At 42.3% G+C, this 15,572-nt stretch overlaps 1 protein-coding gene across 1 annotated transcript in view; it reads right to left on the bottom strand.

Annotated features, from left to right (window-relative positions):
* The window catches only part of dnah1 (dynein, axonemal, heavy chain 1), a 537,372-nt gene that overhangs the window by 367,913 nt on the left and 153,887 nt on the right, over positions 1–15,572 (bottom strand). The window contains exons 19-20 of the mRNA XM_080184401.1: positions 13,153–13,308; positions 9,738–9,936 (exon numbers count right to left, since the gene is read on the bottom strand). Of these exons, the coding sequence (XP_080040527.1) occupies positions 9,738–9,936; positions 13,153–13,308 (355 nt within the window). The remainder of the gene's footprint in view (positions 1–9,737; positions 9,937–13,152; positions 13,309–15,572) is intronic.

The raw sequence follows: 15,572 nt of genomic DNA, 5'->3' as shown, positions 1-15,572 counted from the left end.
TAGCATTCACCCTGCAGTCTGAGAGCAAAAAGCTGGAATCAGATGTAACGGTATTACAGTTAAAACACCAGTAACATCAAAAATTTAGGAGTCGGGGGCAGAGGTGAGAGTGACGGTCATTACTAAAGGTGTTAAGGAAGCTGAAAAATCTGAAGATGGATAAATCACCTGGACCAGATGGACTACACACCAGAGTTCTGACGGAGATAACTGAAAAGATTGTGGAGGCTTTAGTGGTCATTTTTCAGGAATCACTGGAGTCAGAGAGGATCCTAGAGGACTTGAAATAATGTAATACCCCTGTTTAAGAAGAGATGCAAAAGATGGGAAATTACAGGCCGGTTAGTCTAACCTCAGTCGTTGGTAAGATTTTAGAGTCCATTATTAAGGATGAGATTTTGGAATACTTGGAATACATGGGGTTTCAGGGATGAGCCTGGTTAGGATTGTTATTGCTGTAGACTCAATGAGCCAAATAGCCTCCTTCTGCATTGTAGGGATTCTATGATTCCATGAACTAATATTCATTTATCTGTTTCTAAACTATAAAACACTTTCCTTTATTTTCACCTCTTTCCTTTTTACAGTGTGACATGGTTAAAAAGTGTAGAACAAACAAACCTTTTGAATTCATTGAACCATAGAATCAACTGGGCAGAATTAGGCCATTTGGCCCCATTGAGCCTGTACTGACAACAATCCCATACAGGTCCGATCCCCGTAACCGCACATATTTACCCTGCTAATGACCCTTAAATTAAGGGACAATTTATCATGGCCAATCAACCTAACCTGCACATCTTCACGTTGTGAGAGAAAACCCATGCAGACATGGGAGAACATGCGAACTCCACACAGTCACCCAAGCTGGAATCGAATCCAGGTCCCTGGCGCTGTGAGGCAGTAGTGTTAACCACTTTGCGACCATACTGACCTCATATTACTCAAATTTGCTGGGATTATTAGTAAAATCGGATCACAAAAATCCAGGAATTGGGAAAACACAGTACTGCCTATTCTTTTAAAAAGTAATTCAAAACACTTTCTGCTTATGAACAGGTGGTAAGGGTCAGTATGAACTATCCCTCTCCTGTTCTTAACACTCCCTCAGCCTTCTGGAAGTACAGTACACAGGCTGGCAACTTCCATCAATTGCTCCTGGAACAGGGTTGCTCCCAGGCCTGTGGATAATGCATCCACTGCTTTGATGATAGGCAGGACTGTGTCACAGTGGGTCAGAATGCTACAGCATCACCTTTACACAAGTGAATGCTTACTTCTGATGCAAGTCCAAGCACCATGCTTGGTCTTTCTTAAGTAGATGCCTCAGTAGTTCTATGATCTCTGTAAAATTTGGTAAAGATTTTGCCAGCTGGTTCATCATCCACAAGAATTGTTGGTTGTCTGGAATTGAGAATGGGGTTGGGAACTCACTGAGAGTCTTGTTTTTTTTGTGTGTCTGTCATGTTCCCTTTATTGCTGACAATGTAGACAAGGAATTGAATTGATGTTTTGGAAAGCTCACATTTGTCATCAGCCCTGCTTCCTAGAGGTGCTCTAAAGATTGCTGTGGATCTCCTGCCATGTTCATCCACCATTGCACCATAAACCAATACACTGTTCATATGGCATATGACGCCCTAAAAACCATTCAAGGTGGTGAATGTCATACACTGGAACATTTCTGGCACTGATGTGATTCCAAAGGTAGGCAGTTAAAGCAGAATCTGTCAAAGTGGGTACAAATGTCGTTGGCAGCCTGGCTTCTTCGTCAAGAGGGAAGTGCCAAAAGCCACCGTCTGCATCCTGTTTTGAAAATAGCATGTTGTTGGGAATTTAGCCAGACTTTCATCCAATGAGGACAAGGTATGTACTTCTCTGAATGTATCTTTATTGACTTGTATCCAGTCAATGGATTTTGGAATTGGGACTATCCCAGAACACCATGTGTTATGTGACTGGGGAAATGATTCATATGACTTTCATCACTGCTACTTCAAGAGCAGGTGGGGATGTGGGGCAGCATGGTGGCACCGTGGTTATCACTGCTGCCACACAGCACCAGAGACCTGAGTTCAATTTCCAGCTTGGGTCACTGTCTTTGTGGAGTTTGCACATTCTCCCCATGTCTGTGTGGGTTTCCTCCAGGTGCTCTGGTTTCCTCCCACAGTCCAAAAATGTGCAGGTTAGGTGCATTGGCCATGTTAAATTCTTCCTTGGTGTACCCGAATAGGCACCAGGGTGTGGCAATTGGGGGATTTTCACAGTAACTTCATTGCAGTATGAATGTAAGCCTACTTGTGACTAATAAATAAATAAACTTTATTTTATGCAGTTTGAATAGGTCCAAGACATCCTCTCTCAATGTGATCCTGTACGTTTTTTTCAGATGCCCCAGTCCTCCGAACACTTTCAGGAATTTACTTTTGGTCTTGGAGCCAGGCCGTTCCGAGCTTGTCAATCCTCTGTTGCAGGTTAAGTTCAAACCAGTTTTGTGGCTTAGTAATGAACAGTTTTGGTTGTGGCTTACAAGGAGAGTCTCATGGATTGTTTTATTTTTGTATTTCAGTGTCCCCTACAGAGTGCCTTTCACCAGTGCCTTTAAGCCTCCTGTTCCATGTCGGTATGTTATGGGCAACATCAGCCAGTGCATCACCAGCCATGGTTCTTTGTCAGACATAAGAACATAAGAACATAAGAACATAAGAAATAGGAGCAGGAGTAGGCCATCTAGCCCTTCGAGCCTGCCCCGCCATTCAATAAGATCATGGCTGATCTGTCGTGGCTCAGTTCCACTTTCCCGCCCTCTCCCCATAACCCTTAATCCCTTCTCTTATCAAAAACCCATCAACCCGCTTCTTAAAAATATTTAGCGAGGCAGCCTCCACCACTTCAACGGGCAGAGAATTCCAGAGATTCACCACCCTTTGAGTGAAGAAGTTCCTCCTCAACTCCGTTCTAAACCGCCTCCCCTTTATCTTGAGGCTGTGCCCCCTAGTCCTACTGTCTTTTTTGAGCGGGAAGAGTCTCTCCACCTCTATCCTATCCATCCCATTCATCATCTTATACGTCTCAATGAGATCTCCCCTCATTCTTCTAAACTCTAACGAGTACAAGCCTAGTTTATTCAGCCTCTCCTCATAGCTCAATCCCCTCAACTCCGGTATCAGCCTAGTAAACCTCCTCTGCACTCCCTCCAGGGCCAAAATATCCTTGCGCAGGTGCGGCGCCCAAAACTGCACACAGTACTCCAGCTGCGGCCTCACCAATGCCCTATACAGCTGCAGCAAGACCTCCCTACTTTTATATTCAATCCCCCTCGCTATGAAGGCCAGCATCCCAGGACTGTTACTCTGATTCCTGCGCCTAATTTAAAAGATGTTAAAAGTTAAATCCATGCATTCCAAAATGAGAGACCAAGATCTTTGACCTCGCCCAAGAAGCATGGTTGTCTCTCTTCCGGGTTTGCAGTTTCAATCTTGTGGATAACCTTTGGGCCTTTTACGCGTTTCTGAGTTTCTGCCCTGCACAGTTTGTCAGTGTTCAATTCTGTTGCATTGAAGATACTGGGCTGAAGTTGAAGGACAATTTGCTGCAGCACTGATTTGTCTAATGTAGCTGTTTCCAATATTTTATTACTTCTTAGATTAAAACATCAAAAGATTTTACTACTTTTTCAAACTTAGCAAATAATTCATTAATTCCTTGCCTTACAATGCCAACCACAATTCAGTAAAGCAACTGTTAACCTGCTCTACTTCTGACTATTTACCTAAACCTGAAGTAATGCTGTATCTTTGGAATCTTTTCCTACAAAGTCCCCATTTATGCGCTTGATCTGGACTTTTATTAATTCAAATTGATTTGAAAGTGTTGAATTCTAATCGATTGTTAAATTGTCAAAAGTGTAGGTTCAACTTTAAGAGCATTCTGAATTGCAAGATCACACCACCGTTCACGTGATGACAAAGGAATTTCCTGTCATAGAGTCACAAAGTTTTACAACACAGCAAGAGGCCCTTTAGCCCATCATGTCAGCATCAGGCAGGATATGTTATATTGGAATCAATGACTTGGAGCAAAAAATGAGATCTTGCAGAGATTGAGAAGCTGGTGGCTGGATTAATAAACAGAATTTTAAGGATTAATACCTGAGCCACACACAAACTGGTTTAGGATCAAGCAGATAACAGAGTGAAATATGTGAGTCAAAGAGTAATATGAGAGAGAGGTGCTTTAATTTCTAGCGCACACCATCACTACTAGAGAAAAATGGAAGCTGTCATGGCTCCATTTAAGCCAACCTCTGATCAGTGTCCTGAAGAATTGAATAACCAGAGTGGTAGATAGGCTTTAAACTAAAAAGCTGGGAGGGAGGGATCAGGCAAGGGGAAATTTAGAAATCTGAAGTGAAGAGTAAGTGAAGCAGAGTTTTCATAACAAGATAGAAGAACTACTGGCACAAAAAGGAATAAATGTAACAAAAGTGTTTCAAGGTGATCAAGGTGAAACAAATTGTTTCAAAGTATTTGACTTTTTGAAAAGACAAGCAGAATGGAAAAAGGTATGTAGCTGGGGTTGGGGGTGGGAAATGGCTCTGATATTAATGAACAGTCATAAGAAAGGATTTTTGCTTGGAAGATCAGGAAATAAATTATGTTAGTTCATAAAATCATAGAAACCCTACAGTACAGAAACAAGGCATTTGGCCCATCGAGTCTGCACTGACCACAATCCCATCCAGGCCCTATCCCCATATCCCTACGTATTTTACCCACTAAGCCCTCTAACCTACGCATCTCAGGACACTAAGGGGCAATTTTAGCAAGGCCAATCAACCTAACCCTCACATCTTTGGACTGTGGGAGGAAACCGGAGCATCCAGAGGAAGCCCATGCAGACACGAGGAGAATGTGCAAACTCCGCACAGACAGTGTCCCAAGCCAGGAATCGAACCCAGGTCCCTGGAGCTGTGAAGTAGCAGTGCTGACCACTGTGCTACCATGCCGTGTTGGAGATAAGGGACAGAAAACTATGGTCGGAGTAATGTACAGGTCCGCCAAACTTATCTATAACAGAGCAGTAATTAAAAAGTGATGGGAACGTAAATATAATGCAATAATCATGAGGAACAATTAATCTTCATGTGGACGGAACAAATCTAATGGGCTGAAATATACATTCATGAAATGCATTCAAGACAGCTTTACATAACAATACATCACTGAACCAACCAGGCAGAAGAATATTTTAGATCTTGTTTTGTGTCATGAGTCAGGCTTAATTAGTAACCCTGTATAAATGATCCTACGGGCCAGATTAATTATAACATGACAGAATTTCATATTAAGTTTGAAAGTTGCATACTTGAAAACAAGAAGTTCGAAACAAGAATCTTAAACTTAAAATCAAGTCAATGACAGAGATAGGAGGGCAGTTCGCTAAGACTGATTGTCCAAATGATTAAATAGGTACAGCAGTAGATTAAGCAGTGATAAATATTTTAAGGAAATAATTCAAAATTCTGATCAACAGTGCATTTCAACAATAAACAAAAACTCCAGTAACAATTAAGGTTTGTGTGAGATTAAAAGAAGAGGCTTCTTTATGTTATGAGAAATAGTAGTAAGCTTAGAGATAAAGAGAGGTTTAGACACAAGTAAAAGGTAACCAAATGGATTGATAAAGAGGTGACAAAATAAGAGTAAAATAGCAAGAAATAAACAAATTGTAAGAATTTCTACAGATGTGTCAAAAGGAATAGGTTAGCAAAAGTTCCTTGAGAAATCATAATGAGAAATAAGGAAATAACAGACCTTCAACAAATATTTTGTATCTGCCATACAAGTAAAAGACACAAAGCACTCAAAAAATAGAAAAGAACCACAGGGTTAGTGAGTGTGTGGAATTTAAACTAATTAATATCAGTAGAGAAAAAGGACTGGAGAAATGAGTGTAAAAGTCAACAAATCTCCTGGAATTAATGGCCTGCATCTTTGGAACCTAAAAAAATGGTAGCTGTACAGGCATCTACAGTTGTCGACAGGGCCCTCAACAGCATGCAGTCCATCTCCCGTGCCACGGCCCTCACCCCCTCCCCTCCCTCCCAGAACAAGGATAGAATTCCCCTTGTTCTCACAATTCACACCACCAACCTCCGCATGCAAAGCATAATCCTCTGCCATTTTCGCCAGCTCCAGCGTGATGCTACTATCAAACACATACATCTTCCCTTCACCTCCTCTGTCAGCATTCCACGTAGACCGTTCCCTCCGGGATAAGCTAGTCCACTCCTCCATGGCTATTGTTAGAAATGTAATCACTGAAGCTGACAATCTTATCACATCCCTCTTTCTCCTAAAGGCACAATTTCTTCTTTACGATCTGCAAAAATGTCAAAATGTGCACACCTGGCTTTCTCCCCTCCTTTAAAACAATTTTTTTTATTCTTTCATGGGACATGGGCGTTGCTGGCTAGGCCAGCATTCTTATTGCCCATCCTTAAATGCTCTTGAGAAAGTTGTGGTGAGCTGAATTCTTGATCTGCTGCAATCCCTCTGGTTATACGTACACCCTCAGTGCCAGTAGGAAGGGAGTACCAAGATTTTGACTGAGGAACAGTGATAGAGTTCCAAGTCAGGCTGGTGAGTAGCTTGAAAGGGAACATGCAAATGGCCGTGAATCATAGAATCATAGAAACCTACAGTGCAGAAGGAGGCCATTCGGCCTATCGAGTCCACACTGACCACAATCCCACCTAGACCCTATTCCCATAACCCCACGCATTTACCCTAGTTAGTCCTGACACGAAGGGGCAATTTAGCATGGCCAATCCACCTAACCTGTACATCTTTGGACTGTGGGCGGAAACTGAAGCAGCGAAGGAAACCCACAGACACGGGGACAATGTTCAAATTCCACACAGACAGTGACCCAAGGCCAGAATTGAATCCAGGTCTCTGACACTGTGAGACAGTAGTGCTAACCACTGTGCCACCATGCCAACCTCTACCACCTAGATGTCCATCTAGGTGGTAGAGGTTGTGAGTTTGCAAGGTTCTGTTGATAGAATTTTGATGAGATCCTGCAATGAGTCTTGTAGATGATACCCTCTAATGCCAATGTGTCAGTTGTGGAGGGAGTGAATGTTTGTGGATGGGGTGCCAATCAAGTGGGCTGCTTTGTCCTGGATGGTGTTGAGATTCTTGGGTACTCTTAGAGCTGCACTTATCCAGTCAAAGGGAGAGTATTCCATCACACTCCTAACTTGTGCCTTGTAAAAGGTGGATAGGCTTTGGGGAGTCAAGATATGACTTATTTGCTGCAGAATTCCAAGTCTCTGACCTTTTGCTGTAGCCACCATATTTACATGGCTGCCCTAGTTCAGTTTTTGGTCAATGGTAACCCTCCAGAATGTTGACAGTAGGACACTGAGTGATGGAAATATCTTTGAATGTAAAGAGGAGATGGTTGAATTCTCTCTTATTGCAGATGGTTATTGCCTGGCACTTATGTCACACTAATGTTACTAGCCACTTACTAGCCCAAGCCTGAATGTTTTCCAGGTCTTGCTACATGTGGGCATGGGCTGCTTCAGTATCTAAGAAGTTGCAAACAGTGCTGAATGTTGTGCAATCATTAGCGAACATCTCCACTTTTGACCTTGTGATGGAGCGAAGATCATTGATGAAACAGCTGATGACAGTTGTGCCTAGCTCCCTGAAAAATTTCTGCAGTATGGCCTATAATAAGTCTTTGGAGGCAAAAGTCCCTTCACCAAAATCCCTTTATTAACAAATTCTAACAGCAGTACACAGAGTGCGGGTAGTTAGCAGTCTATCTCCAGGGATGTCAGGGGAACTGACATTCCCGATTAAATAGAAGGCAAAGACTCTCTGATTGGCCCATCAATTGGATCCCTAATCAGGGAGTTCATACTCCATTCGGCCAACCTCAATGGCCTGACTGAAGACATTACAATGACCTAGGATCAAAATGATTAACTCTAACAACTATAACCATCTTTTTCTGTTCTAGGTGTGACTCCAACCAATGAAGAGTTTTCCCTGATTCCCATGGAATCCTATTTTGTTAGGGCTCCTTGATGTTACACTTAATCAACTGCATCCCTGAAGTCACTCTCACCTTACTTGTTGAGTTCAGCTCTTCTGTCCATGTTTGAACCAAGGCTGTAGTGAAGTCAGGAGCTGAAGGCCCTGGTAGAACCCAAACTGAAGGCAGAATTTTCCAGCCATTTGGGAATTTCTAGTCCTACTACAGTGAATGAAGATTTGGCTGAGCGCCAAATTCTCCATCCTCGCTTACAATAGCAATGGGAGACGAACAGGCAGTAAGATCAGGCCCTGAGTGTCAGTTTCTGGACAAGTGCTGTTTGACAGCACCATTAACAACCTTTTCTGTTACTTTGCTGATGTGCTTTCCTTCTTTTTAAAACCAAGTACTACCTAGCAACCATTTCAGATACTAACAGTCTAGAGGCATGTAGCAGCAATGCCCTAAAAGACAAAATTCTATGACAATAAAATATTTGTCCTCTCACAGCTCCTATTCTGCCAATAAAATTGCTATTAGACTTTCAGTTAGACCAGAATGCTGCTGCATATACTGAGGTTGTGCAGTCCAAAAGTAAGCTTCTTAACCCAGAGCTGTGCAAAGTCAACCTGCAGGGCCATCTGTAGTCTTTTTCACTGAACAGTATGCCAGCCATCAGGGTGGCATTGCTTAGAAGTATTGGGTAGACGCTAAGCAAATGCACAAGACATGACTAGTCAACTTTTATATGAATCATTGGATGATTTAATTTGTTAGTTTGAAATGTTCGTTTTGTGACAAATTTTATTTCATCATTGTAGCCAAGAGAGCACTGTAATGGTCAATAACAGATGATAAGTGTAGCATTGCTATTGAATGGAAAATTAGGATTGGGTTCACTGCTATCATAGTTACATGGACCAGAGTCTAGATGAAAAGGGGATGTGTTGATTTCCTTGTCCTCTTCATGCTCATCGTATACTGCAACAATTCCTGCTGTGGGCAGGACTGGAAAATCCCAGCCTACTTGGACTGACATATTTCTTTGGATCCTCACTCTTTCTAGCTTTTATCATTTAGAAAGTACTCTGTTTTGCCCTTTTCAGGACCAAAGTGGATGTCCTCATATTTTGTTGCATTAAAATGTTTTAGCATTTTTTTAATATACCAACATCTCCGTGTAATTTTGTGCTTCAACCTACAATTCTGCCTATTTTTGTGTCCTCAACAAGTTTGTATTTGTGGTTTTCAACCTACGCTGTTTACAATTCTGCCTATTTTTTTGTGTCATCATTAAGCTTGTACCTGTTGCTTTCGATATCATTATCTAAGTCATTAAGGCTTTGAATAGCTGTGGCCCCAGATACTTGTAGGGAACTAGTCGTGCCTTACAAACTAGAGTTCTAGTCATGCCTTGCAAACTTAGCTCCACTGTCTGCCTCTTGCCAGTCAATTTTTTAACAGATAAATAATGTGATTTCAAGTCCATGGATTTCATCTTTATTAGACATTTATGAGGGACTTTATCAAATGTCTTATGGAAATGCATATAAATAATAACCACACACATTCTTCAGTTCACTACTTAAAAAAAATTATTGAATGATCAATTTTTTTCATAAAAACTTATTTGCATTTTCAGAATTTATTTATATTCTATAAAGGAAATAGAAGTAACTATTTACCTGGAATGTCCTTAAAGAATTTGGTACATTTATGCAGAATCTTATAGGATTCAATTACATTCTTCTCTATTTGTTCAGCATCAATAGTGGTCAGTGGGTCATTCATCCAACTGTCATGCCAGCGTAGCCAGTCTGATGTAGTTGTCCATAGATCCCGATAGGGATGGAATTCCTTTACCATCTTATAAAGCCTTTCATACTGTGACATAAAGGACAGAGTGTCAGCATATGGCACTAACTTTCCTTTCTTACTTTCAGTACAAAGGCCAAATTATTGATCCAAATGATTAAGTCGAACACATCAAAGAATTTTAAGCTCTTTTAGAGAAGGAAGTTTCAAGATACTTGTATAGGTTATATGCTGTGTATAATCAAAATTATTGATTACATGACCTTGAGATAATGCATCATAGTACGAAGAGGCACTGGTGCCATGCTTCTCGAGAAATCCATAATTTGCTTAATTAACTCTCTCTGAGCTAAAAGGAGCATCTTGGATTTCCACTTTCGTGCCCCAAAACTGCACTGCTATGCCCGTTCATTTTAGCAAGCAGGAATCACATGCTGAGTGAAGGGGTCGGCTTTTATGCTTAATATCGTGGACATTTTTATGTGTGTACGTGTTTACATCGAAGTTATTTTGCCTGGCAATGAATGATGGAAAATATTGTCAGCAGCTCACAGCAATGCGATGACTCATAGAGAGGTTCCTTGCACCTCTAATCACTGCAGACAGTCTTAATCATTTTAGACTCGAGGCAGGGAAACATAGACAATGGCTCAATGATTAGAATATGCAAGAAATTCAAATCACAAAGGGTACTCTCCAGAAAGAGACTGACCCAGGAGAAATAGGATCACTTCACCATTAGCCACAGATGAACCCCACCTATCTATCATGGCTTTTCAATACTTCGCTATTGTGTCACTGCTTTGTGTTATTGCTGATTGTTTTAGTAGGTACTGATTGCGTAACTTGTAGTAAATGATCGCATAACTTGTAGTAAATGACAATAACCCACGTGTGTCCCTCTTCATGCTATCAGCAACTGTTTTGATTGAGCCCATTACCATATGTTTGGCGCAAAGTTCAAAACCCTATAAATTGGAAAGCGCAAAATGGCCAGGGGAAGCAGTTGGCTAGCAGCTGTGTTCCCCCAGGCTTGTGGTTTGTTATTTTGGACAGGGAATAAAGCTTGTGTTGCCTTTTGTACTGTACTCATGCCTGCTTGTCTTTTATGCTGGTAGGAAGCAAAAACTTCCCCTTACACAAAAAGGACAGAGGAGAGAGGGCAGCCCTGTCTGACTCCAGACCTGATCTGAAAACTATCTGATTCTCACTCATCGACTGAAACTGCACCACTGATGTCTGTATAGAGCAGTTGGATCCAATTGAAGATTCCCTCCCCAAAGCCCATTTTGGAGAGCACATCCATTGTGTAGCTGTGCGATATTCTGTCAAACGCCTTCTCCTGGTCTAGGCCAATGAGACACGTGTCCACCTGCCTGTCCTGCATGTAGGCAATCGTATCCCTGAGTGGCGTGAGGCTATCAGAGATCTTCCTCCCAGGTACAGCACAGGTTCGATCAGGATGGATCACTGATCCCAAAGCAGATTTGACCCAGTTGGCGATGACTTTGGCCAGAATTTTATAATCCACATCAATAGTGAAATGGGTCACCAATTTCTAATTTCTTTCCTTTCCCCCTTCTGCTTGTAGATGAGGGTAATAATGCCTTTCCTCATGGATTCTGACATCCTGCCTTCATATACTTCCAGGAGGTCTGGGCCCGTCAAGTCCCACAATGCCAAGTAAAACTCAGTTGGTAAGCCGTCACTTCCGGGAGTTTTACCCTTCTGAAAGAACTCGACGGCCTTCGTCAGCTCGTCCAGAGACACCGGTCTGTCCAGGCTGTTCCGCTCACCTTTGTCTAAGACCTGCGTGATAGACAACAGGAAAGACTAGGAGGCCGTGCTGCCTGTTGGCTTCAGGTCATACACTCCAGCATAGAAGGATTTGCAGATCCTTAGAACGTCTGACTGTGATGACCTTACTGAGCCGTCTTCTTCCTTCAGGCTGCTGATCACAGAGGTTTCTCTGTGTACCTTCTGGAAGAAGAACGCAAGCGCTTTTCATCCTGCTCCACGGAGTGGATCCTGGACCGGAAGATGACCCTGGCAACCTCCGAGGCAAAGAGCGAGGCTTGCTGGCTCTTCACCTCCTGGAGATCCTTCCTGAAATCAACCCCCATCAACTGCAGTTGGAGCAGTTCCTGCATGTTTTTCTGGAGTCGGGACATTTCCCCCCGTCTCTCCTTGGTCTTCTGAACCCCTTTGCGAATGAAGAACTTTTGATGTTGTCCACCAGAGCAATGGAGACTCAAAAAAGGGTTTCACTGTCCTCTAACTGTGGTAAACCCTCCTGAGTTCCTCGAGGTTCTCTGGGGTCAACCTCACTTACTGTACTGTCTGGAGACAATACACATCTCTTTAACCTATGCATAATACTCTTTCCACTCACGTTGCCGGCATCTTTAAGACTTGAGTAGCAGGTTAGTTGTAAAGACTCACATTCTAATCAGTAATCCGTAAACTGTCTGTGCTGTTATATGCTCTGTCTGAGGCCAGAACTCTCTATTCACCTGACAAAGGGAGAAACCCTGAAAGCTTGTGAGTTTACTATCAAATAAATCGGTTGGACTTAAACCCAGTGTAGTCAGACTTCTTACTGTGTTTACCCCAGTCCGACACCAGCATCTCCACATCATTGCAATCTATCTGCCAGTTGTTGGGAAATTTGTTCATATAATGTGACCATCACCAGCATTTGTTGCCCATTCCTAACTGCTCTTGAATTGACTGGCATCTCAGAGGGTAGCTTTTTTCAAGAGTCAACTACATTGCTGTGGGTCTGCAATCACATACAAGTCAGGCCAGATAAGGCTAGCAGCTTCTTTCCTGAAAAGATATTAGTGAACCAGATGGGTTTTGACAACAATTGATGATAGTGTCATGGTCTCTGTTACTGAAATTAGTTTCCAATTCCAGATATGTTTAACAATTGCATTTAAATTCGGCCAGCTGCTATGGTAGGATTTGAACCTGTGTCTCTAGAGCAAAAGCTTGGGCCTCTAGGTTACTAGTCCAGTGACATTATCATTACATTGCTATCTGCCCTTCCCCTTTTGCTTAATCCTTCAATGTCTTTGAAATTTTATGCTCTCCTTCTACACTATTTATTAAGCCACCCCAATCTTGTGAACTGGCAAACTTAAATATATAGCTTTCTACAGGTAATTAATAAATATTGTGAATAGTTGAGACTCCAGCGCAGACACTTGTAAGGCACGACTAGTCATTTATCCCAATTCAAGTTCATACCCATTATCCCGATCCAAATGTTTGATTACTCACATTAGTGACTGGCAGTTCAAAGAGTCGTTCTCTGCTGTTATATAGTTGTGCTAAATGCTGGGATTCCGTCAACTGTTTATGGATTCTTCTGACTTCGTTGGCAATTTCATGTGCACGATGCATATCGGTATAAGCAGAAAATCCAGCTACCACCATCTAAAATATAAAAGTTGCGTGAGATTATTAGCTGCCTAGTTTCTACATTAGTCTCCAGGGTAATAGTACACTGAGAATTAATGTGAACTGTTGCAGATTTAAATTCTATACTGTTCAGTCCTTGTCCAATCCATAGTAACAACAGCTGGCAATATAGCCCCTGATGCATAGGAATATTTCTCAAAATACTTCATGAGAGGATAACTGAATAATTAGGATGAGTGACTAAAGGCTTGATCAAAAAGACTGATTTTAAGGAGAGTATTGAGATGGAAGTAAATTTTAAGATAAAGAGGTTGTAGGGTTGGAAGCTCAGCTCAGGATCAAATACATTGCGAACAATCTGTGTTCTATCCCTAACTTTGTAAATTTCTCAAACTCAGGCCTCTTGTGCATGCTGAAATCCTTTTAATCCCACTAATAGCAGTCATGCCATTTTTTTTATTCATTCATGGGACATGGGTGTCGCTGGCTGGCTGGCATTTATTGTCCATCACTAGTTGCCCTTGCTCATAGGGCAGTTGAGAGTCAACCATATTGCTGCGGCTCTGGAGTCACGTGCAGATTTCCTTTCCTAAAGGACATTATTAACCAAATGGGTTTCTCCAACAATTGGCAATGGTTTCAGGGTCATCTTAAGATTCTTAATTCCAGATGTTTTTTACGGAATTCAAATTCCACTATCTGTTGAGTTTCTGAATGAATAGTCTAGTGATAATATCACTAGGCTAATGTCTCCTCCTATTGAGGCCCTAAGCTTGGTAATTGTCCACTTACCATTCTCCACCGCCCCCACCCTCCCCAATTCTTAAACCCTAACCTGTAAATTAAACTTTTAACAGCGCCTCTATCTTCGGCCTAATGTTGACTTTTAGTTTATCTACTGCCGCAACAGGTCCACAGCAGACGCCATTTCCCTGGCCCTGCACTCAACCTTGAACACCTAGATAATCTATGTCAGACTCCTATTTATTGACTACAGCTCAGACTTCATCATTATTATTCCCTTGAAACTCATCTCCAAACTCCATGGTCTGGGGCTCATCACCTCCCTCTGCGACTGAATCCTGAACTTCCCAAGTCACCGACCACAATCAGTAAGGATATTCAACAACACCTCCTCCATGATCATCCTCAACACCAGTGCCCCACAAGGCTGTGTTCTCAGCCCCCTACTATACTTATACACCGAAGACTGTGTGGCCAAATTCCCCTCCAATTCGATTTTCACATTTGCTGACGACACCAGCGGGTTGGATCTCAAACAATGATGTAACAGAGTACACAAATGAGATAGAAAATCTGGTGAACTGGTGTGGCAACAATAATCTCTCCCTCAATGTCAAGAAAGCGAAGGAGATTGTCATCGACTTCAGGAAGTGCAAAGGAGAACATGCCCCTGTCTACATCAATGGGGACAAAGTAGAAAGGATTGAAAGCTTCAAGTTTTTAGGTGTCCAGATCACCAACAACTTGTCCTGGTACCCCCATGCCAACACTATAGACAAGAAAGTGCACCAACGTCTCTACATTCTCAGAAGACTAAGGAAATTTGGCATGTCAGCTACGTGTCAGCTACGACTCTCACCAACTTTTACATATGGACCATTGAAAGCTTTCTTTCTGTTTGTATCACAGCTTGGTATGGCTCCTGCTCTGCCCAAGACTACAAAGGGTCATGAATGTAGCCCAATCCATCACGCAAACCAGCCTCCTATCCATTGACTCTGCCTACACTTCCCACTGCCTCAGCAAACAGCCAGCATTATTAAGGACTCCATGCATCTCAGACATTCTCTCTTCCACATTCTTCCTTTGGGGAAAAGATACAAAAGTCTGAGGTCACTTACCAACCAACTCAAGAACAGCTTCTTCCCTGCTGCTGTCAGACTTTTGAATGGACTTACCTTGCACTAAGTTGATCTTTCTTTCTACTAATTGATGGCCCAATCAGGAAGCCTCATGTTCCCTATTTAAAGCAGGCGTATCAGTCTCCCTGTTTGCTAGGAGCAAGGAGCACAACAGAGAGCACTCTGCTGTATAATATGTTGTGCAAATAAAGGAACTTTGGTGACGGGATCTTTGCCTCCGTGGAGTTATCAAGGAAAAAAGGAAGAACCATCACCCCAACCTCCATCCATTGGTGAGTGCCCTCTTCTTGGAAGAGAGAGGGGGCCCAGAAAACCAGAAGCCTGGGTCTGGAGGGTCAGAGCCTAACATCATCTGCAGGAGGGAGAACAGAGGTCTATCAAAAAAAAATGTCC

The sequence above is a fragment of the Carcharhinus amblyrhynchos genome, chromosome 3, assembly GCF_965287045.1.
Source record: "Carcharhinus amblyrhynchos chromosome 3, sCarAmb.v2.hapA, whole genome shotgun sequence".
NCBI lineage: Eukaryota > Metazoa > Chordata > Chondrichthyes > Carcharhiniformes > Carcharhinidae > Carcharhinus > Carcharhinus amblyrhynchos.
The sequence above is the reverse complement of the archived record's forward strand: the minus strand, read 5'-3'. Positions and strand labels throughout refer to the sequence as shown.